Here is a 27,561-nt window from a genome sequence, read left to right as displayed (position 1 = left end):
GATCAAATGTTATAGCACAAAAAATGAAAGAGAGGCACATTTTGGTTAAAGGAAAACTAGCAATAATAATTAGCATTAGAGTAAATTAAAATTAAAGCATTAAACATTCTAAATCATAAAAATATTGTGGGTGTACTCCATAAAAGAGAATGAAGTAGGTTCCAAAATAATCGACCAGACTTACCCTCCATTGTGTATGTTTTCCCAGTACCAGTTTGACCATATGCAAATATGGTCCCATTAAAACCACATAATACTGAATCTGTAACTGGTCTGCATGTTTCATCATATAAGGCTTCTTGCTTAGTACTGTAAAGGTATAAGAAGCATAGGATACAGAGTCGAAAACTTGCATGTAAAAAATGAAAAAATACCATAGAATAATAATAATATATATTGCTATTGAAAAGTTTTTCCCAATTTTATCAGGCACTATCATTTTGGTATAAATCACCACAATTAAATCATGTTTAGAGATACTATTTCCAAAGGATTAAAAAGTGTTAAAAACTAATTCATTTAGTTTATATATATATATATATCTATATATATATATATATCTATATATATATATATATATATATATATATATATCTATATATATATATATATATATATATATATATATATATATATATATATATATATATATATATCTATATATATATATATATATATATATATATATATATATATATATATATATATATATATATATATATATATATATATATATATATATATATATATATATATATATATATATATATATATATATATATATATATATATATATATATATATATATATATATATATATATATATATATATATATATATATATATATATATATATATATATATATATATATATATATATATATATATATATATATATATATATATATATATATATATATATATATATATATATATATATAATATATCACCTCCTAAACCGACCTTCGGGTTGATTACTGTGTTTATATATATATATATATATATAAACACAGTAATCAACCCGAAGGTCGGTTTAGTAGGTGATGGTAGAGTTCACCCAGTACGAAGACCTATGGCGGCGTGTGAAAATTCACACATCAGGGTAGGGGGGCCAGTTCCTTTCACAGTGGCGGTTATGGTTTCCCAGGAAGACCTGGTACATCAAAAATCAACTTAGCTTGGGTGGAGCTGCAGGTGCCCAGAGTGCCTTGCCCGGGAATCGAACCTGGGACCCTCCGGTCAGCAGTCCAATGCTCTACCCACTGGATTACCGCGACCCACATAAATATATATATGTATAAATATATATATGTATATATATGTATATGTATATATATATATACATACATACATACGAGGGTCATCCGGAAAGTAGTACCCGTTCGTGAAATAAAGACACAAAAGTAAATATTAACAAACATAAAAAATTTTATTTGAAAGAGGATACTTTAAACTACTTCTCAACATAATCTCCAAGCAAATTTAGGCATTTGTCATAACGTGTGACAAGTTTCTGTATTCCTGCTGCATAGTCCTTCGCCGCCAGCTCATTGAGATACGCGAGGGACCCATCTTGCACAAATTTTTGCATAATGCAGATGGTGTTTAACAATTTCATGAACAATTGTTCGAGAAACATTGGGAAAATGCTCACAGATGTCATCAATTGTGACGCGCCGATCGTTCCTCACGAATTCGTCAACTGAGCTCACCAGTTGGTCTGTAATGACAGACGGTCTCCCCGAACGCTCATCGTCGCGTGTGTTCCCCCTCCCCATGTTGAAGTTGCGACACCACCGCCGAACAGACGACTCGTCCATTACATTGTCTCCATACACCTCCTTTAATTGGCGATGAATATCACATGGGCGAACGTTTCTTGCATTGAGGAATTTAATCACTGCCCTCACTTCACAACTGGCGGCGTTCTCAATTTTTTTAAACATTGTAAACAATCACAGAAACAACACAGGCAATGCTAGCGTCACGCAACTTGGCTCAGAGAAGGCAGACAAGCCACTGAAGCTATCTGACCTCGTCCAGCGGCTACTCGCGTCGTCAGCACTTCATGCGGCACGAACGGGTACTACTTTCCGGATGACCCTCGTATATATGTATATGTATATTTATAAAAATAAATATATATGTATATATAATGTTTGTATGTATATATATATATATATATATATATGTATGTATATGTATATATATACATATATATATATATATATATATATATATATATATATATATATATATATATATATAGATAGATATATATATGTGTATATATATGTTAATATATATATGTATATGTATATATATATGTATATATATATATTTTTTTTTTTAAGGTAATCTACCAGTTAAGGTAGGTTTTTGGATGGACACAACTACCAAACAAATATTTTATTACTCCTTATTACTTACTTTATTACTTAACAAAACACAAAATCCATCATCCTACTCTACATCAGGTCCCTCTTCATCTCCGAGTACTTTCTTCCTCCCTTCATCCCGTCCAACATCCCTATCCTGTTCCTTCCCTTTCCTCTTTTGCCCAACATCCTACCCTCTATCATAGTCTTCAACATCCCACTGCCGGTCAACACCCCCTTCATTCACTTTTCCTGCCTCCTTAGGATTGCTCCCAACAAACCCCTCTCTTCGCCCACCATACCAAGTACTTCCTCATTTGTTTTCTTCTCTGTCCATTTCACCTTCTCCATTCTTCTCCACACCCACATTTCGAAAGCCTCCAGTCTACGTCTATCCTCCTTCTTCAATGACCACGTTTCCGCACCATACATAGCTGCGCTCCATATCAAAGTTTCGCAATTCTTCGCCTTACGTCCCTAATACTTTGACCGTGTTGGTTCAAAACACTACCAAGATAAGTAAACTGTTCTACCTGCTCTAGTTTTTGCCCTCCTAATTTAATGTTAAGCCTAGCCTTTTTCTTTCTAGAAAATCGCATAACCTTTTTTTATTAATATTGATTCTCATCCCATACCTGTTGCACTGAATTTCCAATTCACTAAGCAATGCTTGCAACCCCTTGGCTGACTAAAAACCTAAAGCTTGGTCATCAGCAAATCTAACTGATTGTACGAATTCCGGGTGATCCGGACTCCCCGTTCCCCACCCGCACCTGAGCAGTCTGAGACATGTACAGGTTGCGGATTAGCCTTCTTTCCCTACTATCTATTCCTATTTTCGGCAATATACTCATCAGTTTTCCCCAATTCACTCAATCAAAGGCTTATTCAAAATCTTCGAAACAGGCAAATACCTCCTGGTCGCATTCTATACTCCTCTCGATTAATAATCTCATTACTGCCTTGGCATCACGCGTACCTCTCCCATTCCTAACGCCAAACTGGTCATCCCCTAAGTAATCATTTGCCCTACTCTCTATCCTTTTGTTTATGATCCTGAGAACAACTTTAGCTGCGTGGGATATCAAACTTATTGTCCTGCAGTCCTCACATGATGTAGCCTTCACCTTTTTCGGAAAAAGAACTAAAACTGAACTCACACAGTCTTCTGGCCAGATTCTTTCCTCATAGATACTACGATTCAGCCCATATAGCCTCTTCATCCCACATTTGCCTAATCATTTCAATAGTTCTGCTGGAATGTTATCCTCCCCACGGCCTTATTTAGTTTCATCTCCCTTAATGCCCTTTCTATCTCATCATCAAGTATGCCTGGACCTAAGCTGTATTACTCTACGTCATGTTCTTTTTCTGTGCCTAACTTTAGCAGGTCTAAGTTATTTACCATACAGTTTTTCTATATATTACTTCAATCTCTCTTTGATCTTTCCTGTGTCAACTATTATCTTACCTGCCTTATCTCTAACTGTTAGCAAGGATCTCCCTTTCTTACTTCCAGATAAAGATTTAACTTTGCTGTAAAATGCACCGATTTCACCCTTCCTCTGAAGACTTTCCATACCCTCGCACTGCGTGTTCCACCACGCTTCATTTGCTTTATTTGTTGCCCGCCTGAATTTATTGTTTAATTCTTTGTACTTCATTTAGCCTAACTCTGTATTTACGTTCTTCCATTTTCTCTGCCCATCTATCTTTGTAATCATCTCATCCGTGATCCATGGTTTCTTAGTCCTTTTAGCGTTCGGTTCCTATAGTGTCTTTTGCGGCTTTCGATTACCCTTTCTTGATACTTTCCCTTTTTTCTTCGATTGTACTTTGCTCTTTACCATCTTCCATGATTTCCTCTACCGCTTTTGTACTCCTTCCTTTTCAAACCATTTAATGCTTCTACATTCCATTTTCTAACCCGCCGCCCCTGCCTTATCTTTTTGAAACAGACGCTACATTTCAAAGCAACTAAATTGTGGTCAGAGTCCGCATCCGCTCCCAGGAAGCTGTGCGAATCTATCACACTGTTCCTAAACCTGTGTCTAACGAGGATATAATCTAGCTGATACCTTTCTGAGTAACCAGGAATTTTCCATGCATACCCTCGCCTTTGGTGGTGTTAAAACCAAGTGTTGGTGATGACTAACCCCTGTCTCCTGCAGAACTCAACTGCTTTCTCCCCGCGGTCATTCCTCGTGCCTAAACCGTAGTCCCCCACCTCATCACCATCTCTTCCTTCACCTACCGTCGCATTCCAATCCCCAATCACTATAAAATGTTTCCCTGCAGGAACACACGCGATTATGTCCTCTAACTGAGCGTATATCCTATCGACCTCTTCTTCCTCATGGTTGCTCGGTGGCATGTATACCTGAATGATAACCAAGTTCGTCGGTTCTGCTTTTATCTCTACTAGTAATTATCTATCCATTACCTGTTCTATGTTGATAACGCTTCTTCCTGCTTCTTCTTTTAATACTATGGCAACCCCTCGCTGGCTTTTGTCCCCGCCGCTGTATATTAATCTATAATTATCACTCCAGCAATCCCCGCTCACCTTCCATCTCACCTGGCATAGACCTAAAATATCTATATTTCCCCTTTCCATCTCTCGCTTAACATTCTCCAAATTCCCTGTCCTCATTATTGTCCTAACATTCCACGTTCATATTCTAACTAATTAGGTCTTCTCCTGCATCTTCTGTCCGTTATGAGTTGCGTTATGGGTTAAATGGAAGAAGGGACCATTTAGTCTTTATTTCGCCCAAATAAAGACCTATATCTATCTATCTATCTATCAAATATATCTATCCTCCTGCAGCTGGTTTTCCCGCCAATTAGGCCGAGCCACGTAGTTGCCAGGACTCAATATCTCTCTATTATCCATCATTTAAATCTTGGGAATGATAATTGAGGTGGTTTCCTGTTGCCTTCCTCAATAGTTTTTTTAACATGACACCATCACTTACTGGCCGCCCCACTGTGGTCAGATGCCATTGCAGCCGCCTCACTGAGGAACAAATGCTGTATGGACTACCTTTCGGCTGGCTCCTAAACTTTGAGCTATCTGGCATGGGTGACCCTACCAGGAGCAATTAATATTACTCCCATCAGCACAGCTCTAGGGGTCATCAGAACGCACAAGCCCTTCCACCACTTTGTCTCTTATCTATTTGTATAGTGCGTGTATGTATGTAATTTTCGTTGTAAGAGTTATCTTTGACCAAACTTGACCGTTGCCACCAGGAAAATCGCCTAATTGCAACGTAATTCTAAAATAAATAAAGGTTGTAATCCAGGGAGGGATAATTAAGATTATATCACATAAAATTATGAAATTACAGCCCAAACCACTTGGTTTGAGGGATTTGATCAATTTCAAACATATCTTTTACCATTCGTCATAAACTGCATCGAATGTAAACTGCATCTTGCCACCTTCCGCCCTGGGGTTGTCAATATATATGACACCTCTTTTAGGAACCATTTCAACGACTCTGCAAAGAAAAAATCATAAGCACCACTAAAAAGCATTATCATGGTCACATATATTCGAATATACGTCTAAGAATATGAGTACATAAGGTGAAAAGTTCCCGGCCTGACAATGAAAGACCGATTTTTAGTTAAAAAATTATTTTATATTCCTAAATTATTTCCCTTGAGTTCAACACATTTAGTCCCGCATTTCTCCAACATCAGTATTCCTTCCGGAAGTGAGTCTGGAACGCTATGAAAATATCTATCTACGGCCCTCCCAACTTCTTCATTGGATGGAAAGCACCTCCCAGAAATAAATTTCTTTAAGCTTGGGAACAGTTTGAAGTCTGAAAGTGCTAAATCAGGAGAACAGGGGAGATGGCCAAATAATCATACCTCGAATCCAGTAGTTTTCCCATCGCCAACGCACCTTCGTGAGCAGATGACAGCAGGTTGTCTGGGCGAAAGATGATTTTTTTTCTTCTCCAAGGCCGACTTCTTCTTGTGAATTTAAGCATCCGGCTGGTCAAGAAGGTTGGAGTAATATTCACCTGTATTTGTTCTGCCTTTTTCAAGGTAATCAATTAACAGGTTCCCTTTCCCATCCCAAAACACACTGGCCATGACCTTTCCAGGAGATGAGATCGACTTAGCCCTCTTTGGTGCTGAACCACTGGTTTCCACCCACTGCTTCGACCGTTTTTTCATTTCTGGCGTGTAGTGGTGGATGCAGATCTCATCCATGGAGACAAATAGCAACACAACATCGATTGGTTCCCTCTTGAATCAGTCCAAACATTGCTACAAAATTGTTGGTGCATTTGCTTCTGATCGGCACTCGCCTTGTGCATCCCTAATTCTTTGTGCAAGATGTTTCGCGCCCTTTCTTCCGATATCCCCAAGGCCTTGCCTCTATCTTAGGCTTATATCACTCATCATCACTTGCCAATCGTCCAATATGATGTTGTGCACCTTTCAAATGGTTTCTGGTGTGGTTGAGGTTTTTGGCCATCCTTCACATTGGTCATGTTCGAGGGATGTGCGACCACGTTTTAATTCAGCGGCCCACTTTTTAAAGGTGATATTGAAGGAGTAGAGTCCCTGCACACTTTTGTCCACTTATGGTGAATTTTCTTAGGGTTTAATCCATTCAAAACGAAGTTCTGACCGCATGAAATACAAGTTATTCCATTTTAAAGAAAAACACGAAAGGAATCTACTGCAGTAATATGTGTTAACAAATTACTAGAGAGAACAAGTTGAAACTTGTCTTAAAAACTAATGACATGTGCACCCGGGCAGGAATCATAAACGTTTGCTGGTGGGAACGCCATCTCTGTCAGGCGGGGAAGTTTTCAACTTACTTTTTCAGGCATGCGGGTGTGTATGAAGGACAGAATGGTTAAAAGTGTTTCAAGTGATCTTTGGTACTCTTGTGATGGATGTAACAATATTTTATGAGGTTTTAGTTGGTGAAAATCACCAAGCTTAGAATAAATATCTGGAAACAATGTTTTTCATTTGGATTCTTGTTCTGGTGTTAATCCCTATGACTGATTGAACTAAGAACTGAACTGACCCTGACTAGTTTTTAATGGTAGATATGAAACAAAATCTAGCACTCCAACCTAAATCATTTGTTGACCATTGAGGGGAAACTTGAAATGTGTAAAGACTTATTATGTGAAAAGTATCAAAGTTTTTGGTTACTAAATTTTTAATTGTGTGTGTAAGAAATACTTGTGAATTTCAGTCACCATTCCTTCAGTGTATATAAAGTGTGAATTAATGTTGCCATTTGTTTTTCAAATATTAAGGATACATATTTAACTTTGATACTTATTTAAATATTGGTCCAATTAAATAGATCCATTAGATAAAAATATTTTATGGGAACGTGATATGTTTTCATTTTTTGCAAAGATATATTTTTCATTTTGTTTGTGGATGCACTTTTGTGAAAAGGAAATCAAAATTGTTTGGTGTATATGGTTTTGTTTTATTTCGTTTCTTGGCTGTTTTATTTCATTTTTTGGCTGTTTATTTGATTCTTTTGCTGTTTCATTTAATTTTTTTGCTGTTTCATTTCATTTTTTTGCTGTTTTATTTCTGTCTTTTGCTGTTTTATTTCATTCTTAGGCTATTTTATTTAATTTTTTGTGCCTGAATTTCATGGATTTAATTTTCCAGATTCACTGGGAGGAAATTCAATTACGGTAATGGTGGCCAACATTGGCCCGAATCTTTTACTTTTGTACTCAAAATCCTCAATGCGAAAAAATTCTATAATTTTAATAAATATTGAACATTTTAAATAGTTTTTAGTGTATTACACCATTAATGAAGATTTTACTTCTTTCAAGTTGTTGTCTCAGGCGTTACTTCATTGAATTTGCATAGCATATTGAAATGAAATAATTTACTTCGTAATTCCACATACTTTATTTAAAAAACACGACCCTGGTTCCGACGTCGAACACCATCATCAGGGTGGTCCTCATAGAAGAAAACTTGGTATATCCTTCTGATCAAGGGAGGGAGGGTTAGACAGAGTGGGAGGTTGGATGGGTATAAAGGTTAAAGTAGCTGGGAAGAAAAGAGAATTACATCCTCAGGTGTCAATCTTTGATTTGGAAGAGTGGTAGGTCAAGGAGTGGGGAGTGGGTGGGATGCAAGAATTTCATTGGCAAGTTCATCTTTGCAACGGACGCATTTCTAAATTTCCAACTGCTCCAAAGCATCAAGCCTTGGACCTCTATTTCCAAAATGAATAATTTTAGTCACGAAGTCACTTTTGTGGTCAATTTCGATGAGGTGCTTTGCAAAGAGGGATGTTATCTTCTTATTTTTTTACACATGTTTGGTGTTCTTTAATTCTTTCTTTAAATATCCGTCCTGTTTGCCCAGTATACTTTGTGTTACATTCTGAGTACTCTAAACTCATACACTCCACTCTTCTCGTATTTAGGGACTTTGTCTTTAGTGTGAAAGATCAGGTTCTTAAGGCATGAAGCACTGTAAAAGGCACATTTCATGTTTTCTTTAGGAAAACCTTCAATTGCTTTTTGAGAAATAGTCCCTCGGTAGAGTATTCTTGTCCATTTGGCATTGGGATCTTTAAAATGTTGGAGGTTGTAAATGTGGCTTAAGGCTATTTTTGTAAGTTTATTCTGGTAAAGTTTATTTATTAGATCTTCTGAATAGCCATCATTTGCTGCTAACGTTTTAATTACATTAAGTTCCTTATTAACATTGAATTTTGATGCAGGGATAGCGGTTAAATGGTGGATCATTTCATGGAATGCCGAAAGGTTTTGGGTGAAGCAATGCCTTTAAGAGGATTTTATTAATTGGTCCGTATACATTCCTAAAAATGGAGTACTGTAGCCCATCTTTGTCCTTACAAATGGATAGGCCGAGGAAATACAGGGAACCTCTTTCTTATTTTTCACACGTGAATTGTACATTAGAATTGACAGAATTTAAATGTGCGAGAAACTGATCTAGTTGCTTATCGGAACCTGTCCATACACAGAAGACATCGTCTACATATCTAAACCAACAAAATACATTATTAATGAGATGGTGAGCCGAGGAGAACAAAACGTTTTCGACATTGTCCATATAAATATCGGCCAGGAGTGGAGACAAGGGGGAGCCCATGGCTAAACTATTGGGTTGTTGGAAATATGTATCATGGATCGAGTGGCTATACTTTGATAATGATGCCTGCCAGACATGCAGTGAGATTTCCTTTGAAAAAAGAGCAAAAATCAACCGTAACCTTGAGTTTTTGCGGAAAAATAAGGAGTGCAGTTCAAAATCAACGAGTTCTAAGTGTGACCATGAGTTTAGGTCTCAATTTGCTAATCTTCCTGGATTTTCCTTTTCTAATAGTGAGATTTCTTTCTTAGAACAGTGCCTAAAGTACGTACCTAAAATTCCTATTTCTGTTACAGACATTAAAAACCTGGCAGTTGACCTTGAAGTTGCCCTTAAAAATCAAACATTGCGGTTAGACAAGTTGTTTCTGAGGGGCTCCTTAAAATCTTACAAATAGAAGTAAAAAAGAAGAAGAATGTACTGAGTACAAGGTTTTGAAGTCTATTATACATTCAGTGACATAAAAATTTGATCAACCAAAAAGCAGATAAAGGCAGAGCAGTCGTTGTATTAGAATGAAACAACTACATCACAAAATCCGAAGACTGCATCAGGAACAATAGTATTGAAGGACTTCATTCCGACCCAACCCCCAAGTTTCAATGATAAATTAAGAAAGTGATTAAATCCAGTGATACGTTATTTAAAAGTTGTGAAATGTTCCAACTAGTGCAAATGAATCCCTCAGCACCAAGGTTTTTTCGGCTTCCTTAAGTTCTCAGCAAGTTTCTCGCACATTTAAATTCTGTCAATTCTAATGTACAATTCACGTGTGAAAAATAAGAAAGAGGTTCCCTGTATTTCCTCGGCCTATCCATTTGTAAGGACAAAGATGGGCTACAGTACTCCATTTTTAGGAATGCATACGGACCAATTAATAAAATCCTCTTCAAGGCATTGCTTCACCCAAAACCTTTCGGCATTCCATGAAATGATGAACCAAAACCAACGAAATTCTTGCATCCCACCCACTCCCCACTCCTTGACCTACCACTCTTCCAAGTCAATGATTGACAACTGAGGATGTAATTCTCATTTCTTCCCAGCTACTTTGTAACCTTTTCAACCCATCGAACCTCCCACTCTGTCTAACCCTCCCTCCCTTGATCAGAAGGATATACCAAGTTTTCTTCTATGAGGACCACCCTGATGTCGACGTTCAACGTCGAAATCTGGGTCATGTTTTTTAAATAAAGTGTGTGGAATTTCAAAGTAAATTATCTCATTGCAATTATTTAGCGTTACTCAAAATTCATAGTGTAAGAGGATGCCACAGTTGCTTAATTAACTTAACAACTCAGTCAGAAATTATGGAATATTAATATTAATCCAGGTTGAGGCAAATGATTTTACACAGTAAAATTCTTCCATTTAAGTACTACCTGGTCTAACATACAATGCCACCTTAACTAAAATGTTGCATTAGCAATTCTTATGGTCTGCACCAAGGGTTCTAATGTCCTTGGTATTAGCCAAGGTAAAAGTAAGTGGTTTATGAAATCATACTTACAGAATTTACTTTCCAATGTCTATGAGCCATGGACTATAGCTTTAGCAAATTATTACAAATTAAAGAAGTTTACAATTGATTTTAATAAGCAGCTACGGAAGAATGATGATAATACAATGGATTTCTGGAATGAAGGGGCTTTTGAGAAGAGTCCTGATCAGTTTCATTTGCCCACATATATACCTGGCTACCATTTGAGAGACAGTACAAAAGCATCATGGTATAGGCATGGAGGTAACCCATCCAATATCTGACTTATCTCAACATTCCTTGTATGCTTAACTTGTGTATTCTAATTGGAAACAGTATTTCAATGTAACTTGGCCCTTATCCCACTGATTGGTGTAACAAACCAATTCAAATATGGATGTACCCTCTTCCGTCTAATGCCTATGGAAGGCATTAGACGGAAGAGGGTACACTTAATGGATACTCTCCGATGTAAACTATTTCCAAAACATACTATAAATGAAGGCCTTATACAGCAAAAAGAATTTAAAGGAATACTAAGAATAGGTTACTAGAAGCAGTTGGTAAAGGACTTCAGCACAAAGAACTATGATGTAATGAAGAAATCAAGTTGATGGAAGTAATCAAATGAATGGAATGTCGCATAACCCCTCAACTTTAGGGAAAGAAATTGAGCACAGAGGGGAGGTTTTTCATATGGGAGCTTATAGGATATATTAAAGTCTGGATAAAGAAGTGCCAGGTTCGCTAAGTGTTAGTAGAGAAAGAGAGGAAGTTAGGGTTAATTTGGAGAAGAAAGAAAAGGATAGAGGAAACATTAAGATGTTACCGCCCATTGACACAACCGCAATAACAGAATTAAAATACTGTGACAGGCAGAAGCACAAAATTGTCACCATTGCTTGAAAAATGGTCAAATTATGGATGCTGAAAAAGGAAACTATCAATTTTTTGAGCAAAAGGCTTTCAAATAGCACAAAAAACGCCATTCAATAGTTTTCATGGCCCAACTTAAGCCTATGTCTTCAACCGGCTTAAATTAATAAAATAAATACAGCTGGCACAATACATGAACAAATTCTTGCAATTTATTACCGATTGCGACATAGTTTTCAACCAATAATTCCCAAAAAAAAACAAAAATTAACACAGGTTCTGCAGATACACCCTATATAGTAAAACTTAAGACTACATACGAGAAACCTCCTTGTAAAAGTCGTACGATTAATTTTAGCATTTTATTGTAATATCCAAACTTACGACGTATTTCCATCCCTGACCTCTTCCTCGCTCATTGGCCGGCATCGGACCACAACAGTAATAGTTACATTGTCGGCGTCTTTCGAACCCTGCGCTTGTACCTTAAACGAGAACATCTTATTACTAGAGACATTTTCAAAGCCCATATCAAATCACTCTTTCGCGAAACTTAATGAACGTCAACATGATCAAACAAAATTTTTACTAAGTCTAAAACATTCAAAAATTAACTAGCTAATGAACGTGTGGTTGAAAATCCAAATAGCAAATTTATAAATACCAACAACACATCGAGAAACACCGATTTTAGGAAATAATGCTGAGCATTTCTTCTAACAACATCATTATAAATTATCTTACACTTATCCCTACTTACCGAGGAACGCTTTTTGCTGCGATTCATTTTTTGCTGTAGTCCTAGAACTCAACAGTTTCGGTTGCTTGGGTAAATAGACACTGCTTTAAGGATTACATTTGTACGGAAATTATAGGTATTGACTCGAGAAATAATATGGTTGCCCAATAAATGATAACAAAAGTTTTGTCACTTGTACATAAACCAATTACATTGCAAATGGACGTATCCACACATCGCAATAACAATACAATTACTTCCTGCCAACAACTTGACTTCCCATGCCGATTTAGTTTATAACAAGTGAGCATCATTAATCCAAAGCTCGACTCCAAGCTTTGATAAAAACATTACTTAGGTGCTAACTCACTTAATCGAAATAAATAGTGAGAATCTAGGGAAAATGTTATTTATAATTATGAAACTATTGTTTTAAATGTTTCAATTAGAAGCTGGACTTTGATGCGGGAAAATCAAATATCTGATCTTTCATTCTTCTTCAAATTTTTCTTCCTGTTCCCGCGCTTCTAGTTGATACACGTAAATGAAACTATTTTTTCTGCAAGAAATGCAAGGCTTTTCTAAAAATAAAACATTCCAATACGTGATATATTATGATAAAAAGCATAATTAACCTTTGCAGAAAATATTTTAGCGAGGTGAACTGATATATTTATCGCTCTGTTTATTCACAAATTCATGGTCAACCATTGAAAACACACCTAATTTTCAGAGTTTTATTTTGTTAAAATCTGTATTAGAAAATTTACAAATAATATATTGGTTTAAATTGCTATAGGTTTTAAAATATGTAGCATGAGCTCGATAGAAGTAAGAAATATATAGAGGAATTGCATGGTAAAGTCAGGCCAGTCAGACTAGACACGAAACAGTATGACATAGATGAAATATCCAGGCTTACCCAATGGCAAAAAGATAAGGAATTAAGAGATTTGAAATCAAAAGAGGTCGCTGGGATGGAAAACCTTCTGGTGAAACTGCTTATCGGTTTAGGAGAACGTGGGAGGAAAAGTCTTTATGGACTAATTAGGAGAACTCATGAGGTAAAAAATAGCCTGTATGATTTCTTCAGATTTGTGGGTTTATATTTCAAAAAAAAGGAAAAGGCAGCAACGTGAAAGGACTACAGTGCCATAATTTGGATTTAACATGCAGCTTAAGTGGTCCTCAGCATCATCAACAAGAGAATGGAGATCAGAGCAGGTGATTACTTAGGGGAAGATCATTTTGCGTTCAGTGATGCCATAGTAGTAATGAGGTCACTTACTGGGAGGAATATAGAGAATATTATTTTTTCTGTTTCATAGATTTTGAAAAAGTATTCGGTGAATTCCGTAGAACTAATATATGCATTACAAAAATAGGAGTGGATTGGAGGGATAGGGGTCTTATCGGCCTGCACATGTCACAGACTACTCAGTTGCCAGTGGGGGATAAAGAGCCTGGATGAGCAGTGTTACGAGGGGTAAGATAGGAAGTACATGTAGAGGAAATGATAAAAAAGGCATCAGAAGAATAAAAGGTAGGAATGAAAATTGGTGGGGAACTCATAAAATCAGTTAGGTTTGCAAATGATCAAGCTTTATTTTGCCAATCAGCCAAGGGTTTGCAAACATTGCTGGGCACATTGAAAAACCAGTGCGAAAGGTATGGGATGAGAATAAATGTAAACAAGAAAAAGGTTATGTGGTTTTTGAGAAAGAGGAAGGCTAAGTTAAATATTAAAATATAAGTTCATAGCTTAGAGCATGGTGACAGATAAACTATCTGGTAAGTGTTCTGCAGCAAAATGATCAACAAAGTAGGAATACGTGAAGAATGGCATTAGGCAAAGAAGCTTTCGCAATGAGTAGAGAATTGATGATATAAACTTTGAGTAAGTATGTTAAGAAAAGGCTTGTTAAAACTTGATATGGGGTGTCGTTTTGTATGATGTAGAAACATGGTCATTGAAGCGGGATGATAATAATAATAATAATATATTTATTTGTCCGGAGATTTGTTGCATATTCATACATACACAAATATAGGACACGTCAGATATAAATTTCACAATTTTAGAAGAGATACAATATATATACCAATACACTAGTATAATTACATATTAATTGTTTAAGCCAGAATTGACGCTTAGCGACAATTCAAGGTATTCATTTACAGAATAGAACATATTATTTTTTAAAAGGTTAAACAGCTTTTTCTTGGAAACAGGTACTTTTGTTTCATATTTGATTTCATGGGGGAGTTTATTGAATAACCTTAAGCCCATTGCTTTGGGCCCATGGGCAGTATTGTGTGTCCTGACAAATGGTTGGTGCAGGTCATTGCAGGTCCTTGTATGGTGACTATGGTAATTGCGGTTGGACTTGTACTGGGAAATATTACCCTTTGCATGTAAGATGACATTAAATATGTATATGCAAGGTATTGGTAATAAACCAATTCTTTTGAAGAGAGGTTTACATGGTGCATGGCAAGGAGCATTGCTCATAATACGTATAATCCTCTTTTGGATTTTGAAGATTATGCCCACATGGGGAGATGAACCCCAGAAGAGGATACTGAAAGTAACACGATAATAAAATTCACCAAAGTAAATGAATAGAAGAACTTCTAAATTTACAGGATATCTAATTTTTCTAACTAGGAAGCATAGGGAGCTTAAGTTGCTACGTAATTTGAAAATGTGTTCCTCCCAAAACATGTTTCTATGCAGGATTACTCCCAGGAATTGGGTACTGGAATTTTGGGGAATGCTGACACCTACATCTACTGAGATTGCAGATGAAAGTTTCTTTATATTAGTAAAATAAATCAGGCTGGACTTATTTATATTGGGTTTTAGAAAGTTATGAAGACACCATTCATTGAAAATCTGAGCTACTTCAGCTGCTCTTTCTGTCCAACTGTCTACTGAGGAGGCTGACACAATGATATTTGTATCATCAGCATACAGCATTGGGTCTATCCCCTTAATGAACTTAAGCTTGTCTGGGAGATCATTGATATAGATTAAAAATAAAATAGGACCAAGTACAGAACCCTGGGGAACACCCAGTGTTACTTCTCTACCAGGGGAAACAAATTTGGAGCCATTTCTTGAGAGCTCAACATACTGATGCCGTTCACTTAGATAAGATTCAATCCATTTGTTGATAGCATTTCAGTTTATATAAGAGTAACTGATAATTGACGAAGTCAAAAGCTTTACTGAAATCAAAAAATAATCCTAAAGTTTCAGTTCTATTATCCAATCCTGAAAGTATTGGATTCACCATGTGATATGTGGCTGTTGTAGTGGACCTTGTTTTCCAAAATCCATGTTGAGATGTGGATAATAGGTCATATGTCTCAAGATATGATACAAGACATTGATAAAAAACTATTTCAAATATTTTCCCCAACTGGTTCAACAGGGATATTGGTCTATAAGAATTCATTGCCATTTTGCAACCTTTCCCTTTGTATATTGGCACAATTTTTTCTGATTTAAGAGGGCTTGGGAAAATTCCAGTTTTTAGCGATTCATTAATTAAGAACAGCAGCTGATCCTTAACAGCATTAAACAACCTTTTTATGACTATCCCTGGGATGTCATCTAATCCAGGACTAAAGTTGTTAGGGAATTTATTGATTATGTTGGTCAGTTCCATGGCTGAACATGGGAATATATATAATGAATTGCATGAGTTAGGAATTTGAGAATAATTAGCTGAATTGACTGAAACTGTGGGATTTTGATGGGATAGGTAGAAATCATTTAGAATGGAGGCCATTTTAGGGTAATCTGATATAGCCGGCCTGATATAGCATTACCGGCGGAGTCCTGCAGTTGAAGATCTTGTTCATTATGTGGACCCTTGGGTGCAGATTGAAGGCTTTTGAAATGTGGTTATAGAGAAGGATGGAAAAGATGAATGGAAAGAAAGGGAAACAAACGGTGTAGTGCATGGTGGGGAAGGAGAGAGGATTGTTCAGAAATTAAAATGTAGGAGGAAAGATGGATGCAATGTGGAAAATAGAGAATGAATGGTAGAATGATAGTTTGGCTTGAAAGGGGTAGGTCAAGGAAGGTTGAATGAAATGAATGGAGGAAGAATTATGTGGATTAGAAGAAGGGTTTATGAATTTTTAGCTGTCAGGAAGTGTTTTCTTAAGAGATACTAAGGAATGCGTTGTTTTCCACCCTTTGTCCATCTAAGACTTACTGCTATAAATGCAATAGTGTATCCATCTTAGCATCCCTTCCACCCTCTGATCCTCCACTGAAACTCAAAACATTAGAGCAATCCTTCATCTGGCTCTTAGAGTCCTGGAATTGGCCAGGAATCAATATTAGGCATTAATTACCCCGCTCTAAACATATTTTCATCCCCCATCCACCCCCATTACCTTCTAAATTTTCCCCACCCTTCTAACGCTGCCCCTTTAAACCCTTCCCTTCCGAATTCTTTCCCCACCTTCCCCTTCCATCCATTGCTCCAGCCCTCATATTCCCTTCAGTTCTGTCCCTCTCTTCCTTGATATTTATATACAGGTACATTAATTATATATTTGTATACATATATATGTATACATCTAATTAATGTATATTCCCAGTCATATATATATGTATACATATATATGACTGGGACAACCAGATATACGCCATCTCGGGAGTTCTCACCTCTATGATACTTGCAGATTTGGAAAGGATTTCAATCACTGACAAGGAGAAGCAGTCATTGAAAGATGCACGCCACCTGCACCTCTGACAATATCATATATCGCCTCTCCTGTAACTTCTGCCCTGCCTTCTACGTGGGCAAATGTACAACCAGCCTTTCCCTCCACATGAATATTTACCGCTATTCCAACAAATCTCTCACCGTCCTTAATAATTCCATCCCTACTCACACTGCTTCCCAAAAGCAATCTTTTGATGCTGGAATAGGAACTTGGAATGTTAGGGCAATGTTAAGAACAGGAAAATTAGAGCATATTAAGTGAGAGATTGAAAGAGGATATATAGATATTTTAGGTATTTGCCAGGTGAGATGGAAGGATAGCGGGGATTACTGGAGTGATAGCTATAGAATAATATACAATGGTGGGGACAAGAGTCAACGAGGGGTTGCCATTATATTAAATGAAGAAGTAGGAAGAAGCGAAGTACACAAAGAACAAGCAACGGATAGCAAAATAGCTAGTAGAGATAAAAGCAGAATCAATGAACTTCATCATTGTTCAGTTAGACATGTCACAAAAGAGGAAAGGAAAGTAGTATAGCAATCATACAACATCGTAAAGGATAAGAAAAATGTGTTTCGTGGCACGCATAGCCAGAAGAAGAGACGAGCCACATTGGCCTAATACACATTCAAACATGATATCCTGCCAAACATGGCGAACAAATACTCATTTACATAGTAACACATATGAGGAAAAGGGATAGGAACACACATAAAGGACAAACACAGGAGAAGTGGGGAAGGCGAAATCAGGCAGACTGATTGATGAAATCAGGCTGACTGGCAAACTAAAGGTTGTTCATCAGCAAACCTAACTGATTTTACCAATTCCCCGCCCACTTTCATTCCTACCTCCAGTTCTTTCCATGCCTCTTGAATCATTTCCTCTACATAAAGGTTGAACAGCGACGGTGATAATGGGACACACATCCTTACACCTCTTCCTAACACTGCCCATCCTGACTCCCCGTTCCCCACTTGAACCTGAGCAGTCTGAGGCATGTACAGGTTGCGGATTAGCCTCCTTTCCTTCCAATCTATTCCTATTTTCTGCAATATACTCATTAGTGTTTTCCAATTTAATCTAGTAAACAGGCAAATACCTCCTGGTCGCATTCTATACTCCTCTCGATTTATAATCTCATTACTGCAATGGCATCACGCGTACCTCTCCCCTTCCTAAACCCAAACTGATCATCCCCTAAGTAATTATTTGCCCTACCCTCTATCCTTTTGTTTATGATCCTGAGAACAACTTTAGCTGCGTGGGATATCAAACTTATTGTCCTGTAGTCCTCACATGATGTAGCCTTTACCTTTTTCGGAATGTGAACTAAAACTCATCTCACAAAGTCTGCCGGCCAGATTCCTTCCTCATAGATACTACGAATCAGCCCAAATAGCCTCTTCCTCCTGGTTTTGAAATTAGGGTGTGTTTTGCATCTGGGTTTATTGCATAGCGTAGGAGTGGTTTTGGGACGGGTTGGGGATTTAAAGAGTGGATTGGTTGATTTGAGGAGATAGGATAGGTTGGCGGGGCGTTTGAAAGTAACAAATGGACATTTGGGAAAAAGGTTGGCGGTGGCATTATGATTTTTGAGGATAGAATAGAGGTCTTTTAGAATTGATCATAGAGATTCTAAGCCTGGGAAGCATGTGGTGCAAATTGAAAGAGGGTGGGGTTCCGCGGCTGAGGAAGGTCTGGGAGTGTAGGCATGTGTTCGGATTCTTTTGTTCAGGAGGGATTCGGGATAACCTCATTTGAGGAGGGAATAGTGTAGACTTGAAAGGAAATTATCAAGGGAATCAGGGTCATTGCAAATTCTGTGTCCTCTTATGTACAAGGAGTTGGGTGGAGGAGGGTGGAGGAGAGTTAGGAGGAGGGTGCCAACTTTGTCATGCCTATTATCTTGGACAGTGCACCACACCCCTCAATATCAGAATTAATAACCATCGAGCCTCATGCAAAAATTCCTCCCTAATTGATATAATCCCTATCCCCAACACGCCTCCGAACACAACACTCCCTTTAATAAATGCTATAGTGTATCCATCATAGCATCCCTCCCACCCTCTGATCCTCCACTGAAACTGAAAACATCAGAGCAATCCTTCATCTGGCTCTTGGAGTCCTGGAACGCACTTGCCCGATGGAGCCCGAAGCCCGAGGAAGGGCTTGTGCGTTCCGATGACCCCTAGAGCTGTGCTGGCGGGAGTAATAATAATTGCTCCTGGTAGGGTCACCCATGCCAGATAGGTCGAAGGTTAGGAGCCAGACGAAAGGTAGTCCACGCAGCGTCTGTTCCTCAGTGAGGCGGCGGCAATGGAGTCTGACCTCAGAGGGACGGCCAGTAAGTGATGGTGTCACGTTAAAAACACTATTGAGGAAGGCAAAGGGAAACCACCTCAATTATCATTCCCAAGATTAACATGATGGACTATACAGAGATTTTGAGTCCTGGCACCTACGGGACTCGGCCCAATCGGCCGTGTGTCTTGCCCGGCAGTGGGGGGGGGGGCAAGGCCTCCGCGGTCGTCATCCCACGAAACCCTTGCAAGGGAAAACCGGCAGCAGCAGGACAGAAGACGCAGGAAAAGAAGACCAAATTAGTTAGAATAGGAACGTGCAATGTTAGGACAATGATGAGGAAAGGGAAATTGAGGAATATTAAGCGAGAGATGGGAAGGGGAAATATCGATATTTTAGGTCTATGCGAGGTGAGATGGAAAGATAGCGGGGATTACTGGAGTGATCAGTATAGAATAATGTACAGCGGCAGGGACGAGAGCCAACGAGGGGTGGCTATTGTATTAAATGAAGAAGTAGGAAGAAGCGTAGTCACCATAGAGCAAGTAACGGATAGATTGTTACTATTAGAGATAAAAGCAGAACCGACGAACTTGGTTATTATTCAGGCAAACATGCCACCGAGCAACCATAAGGAAGAAGAGGTCGATAGGATATACGATCAGTTACAGGACATAATCGCTTGTGTTCCCACAGGGAAACATTTGATAATGATGGGGGATTGAAATGCGACGGTAGGCGAAGGATGACCTGAAGGATGGCACGAGGAATGACGGCGGGGAGAAAGCAGTTGAGTTCTGCAGGAGACATGAGTTAGTCATCACCAACACTTGGTTTAGACACCACAAAAGACGTAAGTATACATGGAAAATGCCACGTGACTTAGAAAGGTATCAGCTAGATTATATTCTGCTTAGACACAGGTTTAGGAACAGTGTGATAGATTCGCAGAGTTTCCCGGGAGCGGATGCGGACTCTGACCACAATTTAATTGATATGAAATATAGCGCCCGTTTCAAAAAGATAAGGCAGGGGCGGCGGGTTATGAAATGGAATGTAGAAGCATTAAATGGTTTGAAATGGAAGGAGTGCAAAGGCGGTAGAGGAAATCATGGAGAATGGTAAAGGGCTAAGTACTATCAAAGAAAAATGGGAAAGTATCAAGAAAGGGTTATCCAAAGCCGCAAAAGACACTATTGGGACCATTAACGCTAAAAGGATTAGGAAACCATGGATCACGGATGAGATGATTACAAAGATGGATGGGCGGAGAAAATGGTAGAATGTAAATACAGAGTTCGGCAAAATAAAGTACAAAGAAATAAACAATAAATTCAGGCGGGCAACAAATAAAAAAATAGCATGGGGGAAGACCCAGAGTGAGGATATGGAAAGTTTGCAGAGGAAGGGTAAAATTGGTGCGCTGTACAGGAAAGTTAAATCTTTGTCGGATGATGAGATGGGAAGGGCTTTAAGGGAGATGAAACTATAACAGGCGGTGGGGGTGGATAACATTCCCGCGGAACTGTTAAAATCTTTAGACGTATGTGGGAGGAAGAGGCTATTTGGGCTGATTCGTAGTATCTATGAGGAAGGAATCTGGCCGGCAGACTTTGTGAGATGAGTTTTAGTTCACATTCCGAAAAAGGTAAAGGCTACATCATGTGAGGACTACAGGACAATAAGTTTGATATCCCACGCAGCTAAAGTTGTTCTCAGGATCATAAACAAAAGGATAGATAGTAGGGCAAATGATTACTTAGGGGATGATCAGTTTGGTTTTAGGACGGGGAGAGGTACGCGTGATGCCATTGCAGTAATGAGATTATAAATCGAGAGGAGTATAGAATGCGACCAGGAGGTATTTGCCTGTTTACTAGATTAAATTGGAAAACACTAATGAGTATATTGCAGAAAATAGGAATAGATTGGAAGGAAAGGAGGCTAATCCGCAACCTGTACATGCCTCAGACTGCTCAGGTTCAAGTGGGGAACGGGGAGTCAGGATGGGCAGTGTTAGGAAGAGGTGTAAGGATGGGTGTCCCATTATCACCGTCGCTGTTCAACCTGTATGCAGAGGAAATGATTAAAGAGGCATGGGAAGAACTGGCGGTAGGAATGAAAGTGGGCGGGGAATTCGTAAAATCAGTTTTGTTCGCTGATGACCAAGCTTTAGTTTGCCAGTTAGCCAAGGGGTTGCAAGCATTGCTGAGTGAATTGGTAATTAAGTGCGACAGGTATGGGATGAGAATCAATATTAATAGAACAAAGGTTATGCGATTTCCTAGAAAAGAAAAAGGCTAAGCTTAACAATGAAATAGGAGGGCAAAAACTAGAGCAGGTAGAACAGTTTACGCATCTCGGAAGTGTTTTGGACCAACGCGGTCAAAGTAGTAGGGACGTAAGGAGGAGAGTTGCGCTAGGCAAAGAGGCTTTCACTAGGAGGATGGAGTTGATGACAGGGACGTTGAGTAAGGATATTAAGAAAACACTCGTAAAAACTTTGATATGGAGCGTAGCTATGTACGGCGCGGAAACGTGGTCATTGAAGCAGGAGGATTGACGTAGACTGGAGGCTTTTGAAATGTGGATGTGGAGAAGAATGTAGAAGGTGAAATGGACCGAGAAGAAAACAAATGAGGAATTACTTGGTATGGTGGGCGAAGAGAGGAGTATTGTGGGGAGAAATCCTAAAGAGGCAGGAGAAGTGGATGAAGGGGGTATTGACCGGCAGTTGGATGTTGAAGACTGTAATTGAGGGGAGAATGTTAGGCAAACGAAGAAAGGGAAGTTACAGGATAGGGATGTCGGACGGGATGAAGGGAGGAAGAAAGTACTCAGAGATGAAGAGGGTCCTGATATAGAGTAGGATGCTGGATTTTGTGTTTTGTGAGGAGTTACTAAATTTTTCTTTAGTAGCTGCGTCCATCCAAAAACCTACCTTAACCGGTAGATTACATAATAATAAATAATATATATATATATATATATATATATATATATATATATATATATATATATATATATATATATATACTACCTTGATAAAAAATTTCCCGGAATTTATTCAGAATATTAAAAATACAAGTTTATTCATCTAAATCTATATTGTCCCCTTCAAAGTAATCCCCATCGACTGCAACACACTTATGCCAGCGCTTGATCCAATCCTCGAAAAATTTTTTATATTCGGTTTTCGGTATGTCCATCAGTGCTTCCTGCGATTTTTCCATTACTTCCTCTCGGCTGCTAAAACGCGTTCCCCGTAATGGTTTTTTAACTCGATTGAACAGAAAGAAGTCACAGGGAGCCAAATCAGGTGAATTCGGTGGCTGTTGGATGGTATTTGTTGCATTTTTCGTCAAAAAATTACGAATAATGATAGCACTGTGCGACGGTGCGTTATCATGGTGCAAAATCCACGAGTTTTCTGCCCACATTTCTGGTCTCTTTCGGCGAATTGCTTCACGCAAACGTCTCATAACGCCCAAATAATACTCTTTGTTTACTGTCTGGCCTTCTGGCAAAAATTCATGATGCACTACACCGTTGTAATCCATGAAAACCGTCAGCATTGCCTTCTTTTTTGACTGAAAACGACGTGGTTTTTTTGGTCTCGGCTCATTTGGTGAACGCCATTCACTTGCCTGATGTCTGGATTGCGTGTCGTACTCATAAACCCACGTCTCGTCTCCAGTAATGATCCTTTTGATGAATGTGGGATCGGATTCAGCCTCGCAAATCATGTCTTTTGCGACGTCAACACGGTCTCTTTTTTGCATGAAATTGAGGTCTTTTGGCACCAACTTTGCTGCTACACGACGGAAACCCAAATCATTAACCACAATGTCTTGGGCGGATCCATAGGCAATGTTCAAGTCCTCCGCTATTTCTCTGATGGTTAATTTGCGGTTATTGACCAACATTTCTTTTACTTTATCAATTTTTTCACCGACTTTCGATGTCGATGGTCTGCCACTGCGTTCATCATCTTCGATTGACTCACGACCACTTCTGAACCGCTCGTGCCACTGGTAAACGACCGTTTTTTTTAGAGAATCGTTGCCGAAACACTTTTCCAACATTTCCAACGTCCGTGCGCCACTAAATCCATTTTTTACGCAAAATTTAATACAAGTTCGTTGTTGCAAATTTAAATCCATTTCTGAAATTGTAAAAAATCGCCAACACACACAGAGATAGATGTACTCTTGGCTACGTAACTTTTGCAAATGTCAAGTTATGACACTAAGATTTAAAGGGAATATCAACAACAGATGTACCAATTTAACAAAAAAAACAGAACTCAAATCGGAACGATGGGAGCGCCACACGGTGGTTATTCCGGGAACTTTTTGATCAAGGTAGTATATATATATATATATATATATATATATATATATATATATATATATATATATATATATATATATATATATATATATAGCCCTGTGTGTGGTGCTAAACTAAGGCGTTTTAAGACACCAAGAGCACGGTAAATGATTCATAGAGAACCAAGGACGGAAATAGTTTTTTGGCGCAAAGGAAAAAGTAGTATGCCGAAAAAAATTAATTTTCAATTTGTCTCATTTTTCGTTGGAAAGAAGTATTTGCTCTATTTTTTTTGTTGTGCCTTTTTTCCATTGTACTGTCAGAGGGTCGTTGTAGTCCAGCAGGTAGAGCGTTGGACTGCTGACCGGAGGGCCCGGGTTTGATTCCCGGGCAAGGCACTCTGGGCACCTGCAGCTACACCCAAGCTATGTGATTTTTCGGGTACCAGGTCTTCCTGGGAAACCATAACCGGCACAGGGAAAGGAACTGGCCCCCCTACCCTGATGTGTGAATTTCACACGCCGAATATGGCTTAGTACTGGGCGAACTCTACCATCACCTACCCCAAACCGACCTTCGGGTTGATTACTGTGTTTATGGTTTGTTTATATATATATATATATATATATATATATATATATATATATATATATATATTATATATATATATATGTATGTATATATATATATATATATATATACACACACACACACATTCCTGAGACTGCGCCTCGGAGTTATAATGAAAGGGATAAAAATTTTTACAAAAGCTGGATAACTGCGCTGTAATTTTGAAATTGTTAATTGCTAAAACATTCGATAAAATATCTTAAAACATTTCGATAATGCTATCTAAAGACACCGTCTCATTCAATGGCTTTATTTTCTATGTAATATCAACTCGAATTAGTTTAGTGGCAGGTGTTATTTGATTATAGTTTAATATTAGAAAATTGCATTCACTATGCCATTTTCATCATTATAATTTTTTAAGCAAATACGCAACAATTCATATCGGAAATAGTAAAACGGAGTATCTTATCCAGTTTTATCTTGCTTAATAGTTTCATCACAATGCATTTTAATCATCGTTTATTGTTTTAACAAACAAACACGAATCAATACCATAACAACCGTAATGGATTGAAAATATTCACCTCCCAGAAAATATAAATGCCGAATACATCACCCATTTGTGGATGATCGAACCATGTGGCATCGGTGTCGGCACTGAAGCCCATTCGTGTTTCCTCCGAAGAGCGCCCGGCTCGCTGTAGCCGCCACGTGACACTCAACCCTTTCCGTATTGGACAAAGGCACGCGCCCGCCAATCCTTCACCCCCACCCCGAATCCCGCCACCCTAACACGTTCCCCTCTGCGATATAAACGAAATGATGGCTGGCTCTTATGAACAGTCCTTCCTAGGTTCGAGGAGGTGCGACACTTCGGATTCAGAAGAGGAGTCGAAGTGCCTAGGCATCGCCCTTACGAAGAGTCCGCTCACCGCGCTGGTCTCTCTCCCACCCGCTAGACCGGCGACTGGTGGTTCGCTGCGGACAACCTCCGCTCGCCATGGCCGAGATTTTCCGGTGCATATACCTCTGCGGAGGGGAGGACGGGGACCCGGAGAGCTCCTCCGCCCCCGCCTTTTCCCTTCCAACGAAGCTCCCGACGGCATCCGGCGCCATCCCCTCGAGCCTCCCGCACCCGATGTTGAGGGTGATGAACCACGGGCAGCTGTCGGACGGTTGCCATACGCCTAGCCCGGATAGCATCCGGGGGCCGAGCCCCGAGTCGGTGGCTTACGCGTCCATGTTCCCGGCTCCAGTGAAGCAGGAGTACGGTCGTGGGGTGCGATGCGGGTGGTCGGAGGCGGATGCCGAGAGGTGCGGCGGCTCCGACGGATCGGACAGCGAGGGGACCGGAGGGGGCGGCGGTCCGCGATGCGAGGAGGACTGCGGTTGCGGAAGGAAGGCGGGGCGCATCCCCGCGGGCCGTACCTCCAAGGCGGTGAGCCCGGTCGTGATGAAGAGGCGGCGGCTGGCAGCCAACGCAAGGGAGCGACGGAGGATGCAGAACCTCAACAACGCGTTCGACCGGCTGAGGACCGTGCTTCCATCCCTGGGCAATGACCGGCAGCTCTCCAAGTACGAGACCCTCCAAATGGCTCAGAGCTACATCAATGCCTTGTGCGAATTGATCAATTAAGAATGAAGCGGCGGTACCCCGTTGATCTCACTCTCCCACCTACGTGTGTACCTTCTCCATTTATTGCCCAATCACCCGCGAAAATGTGAAGTCGGAAAGGTGCTGGTGATCACTCTAGAAAAGCTTACTATCATATGCATCATCACTATGTTTCGAAGATATGTTTACTAAATACGAGGCCAAAAAAAAAGGAAAACTTCGTACTTAATGCTGTCATGCTCACTGACTTTGTTGTGATAAAAACTTTTGTCTTAAAATGAGCACATTTTCGCCGGCAACGGTGCGTCGCCCCGAGTTAGTGATGCGGTTGTGAAGTGCATGCTGCACGAAAGGGAATATACCGTAACTAAGTGCTGCCGTGTCCTAACCGAAAATGTGTGAAATTAAACTGTGATACATTAAAAATGTCATCGAGTGCAGCTGTAAATGAACGCTCAAGTGTTTATTTAGCTTCTCGTGTCAGATGCGTTATTGATTCCGTCCAACTTGACGCAAGTTATGTTATTTTATTATAAAGTGAAATAATTGTCTCACCAGATTTTAAGTTCTGAAAAGATATGTTTACACTAAATTAAAATCTTCGTGAGTGCTCCAAAGATTGCTTTTGATGATGCTTTGTAAATGATTTTATTGTAACGTAAAATAATTTTCTCACCAGATTTTAAGTTCTGAAAAGATATGTTTAAACTGAATTAAAAACTACGTAGTGTTCCAAAGATTACTTTCGATGATTCCTTTGTTAATGAATATACTTAATGCAATTGGACTTTTTATTTCACAATGCTCGTATGTAATAAACGGAACTCAGTTATATCTCTTAAAAGGACTAAAGAAGTCGCTATCTAGTCGAAGGACGAGAAAAGTAATAATAATAAATATTTAGTTTTATTTGCTGGATATTTTTTTTCGAATTTTTATTCCCATACCATCGGGATTTCAACTAAATCTGTATGAAGGGTTATTAACAGTAAATAGTTGAAAAGGAAGAATTTAATTATCTCTTTCCATTGTGCTTCCAAAATGTCGCCACTTGTGCATACATATACAAACAATCTTAAGTTTTGTGCAGCCCGGTATTCAAATTGCTCTACCCCCGTGACCCATATGTGGCTGGATTGTGAATCAATTCCTCAATTTTGAATATGCTCAGTACCAAAGTATTTACCATCTACTTGGTGAAGAACCTCAGCTTTGGTGTTTCACTAAACTCAATGATGATATTAGTTCAAAATATGTACCAAATACGGTGGATAATCATATGTTTTAAGGAAATGAGGCTATTTCCAATAGTGAGTCAACAAATGTTAAAAACATTTTGGCTGGTTACAATCTTTCT

General features: G+C 38.9%; 1 protein-coding gene across 1 annotated transcript in view; it reads right to left on the bottom strand.

Moving 5' to 3' along the window:
* Positions 1 to 12,906, bottom strand: part of LOC139687022 (kinesin-II 95 kDa subunit-like) — an 86,386-nt gene extending 73,480 nt beyond the window's left edge. The window contains exons 1-4 of the mRNA XM_071584119.1: positions 12,647 to 12,906; positions 12,271 to 12,371; positions 5,783 to 5,884; positions 185 to 309 (exon numbers count right to left, since the gene is read on the bottom strand). Coding sequence (XP_071440220.1) covers positions 185 to 309; positions 5,783 to 5,884; positions 12,271 to 12,371; positions 12,647 to 12,673 — 355 coding nt within the window. The 5' untranslated portion in view covers positions 12,674 to 12,906. The remainder of the gene's footprint in view (positions 1 to 184; positions 310 to 5,782; positions 5,885 to 12,270; positions 12,372 to 12,646) is intronic.
* Between the last annotated feature and the right edge of the window lie 14,655 nt (positions 12,907 to 27,561).

This window comes from Hetaerina americana, unplaced genomic scaffold (assembly GCF_022747635.1).
Source record: "Hetaerina americana unplaced genomic scaffold, ioHetAmer1.1.p SCAF_16, whole genome shotgun sequence".
Taxonomy (NCBI): Eukaryota; Metazoa; Arthropoda; class Insecta; order Odonata; family Calopterygidae; genus Hetaerina; species Hetaerina americana.
The sequence above is the reverse complement of the archived record's forward strand: the minus strand, read 5'-3'. Positions and strand labels throughout refer to the sequence as shown.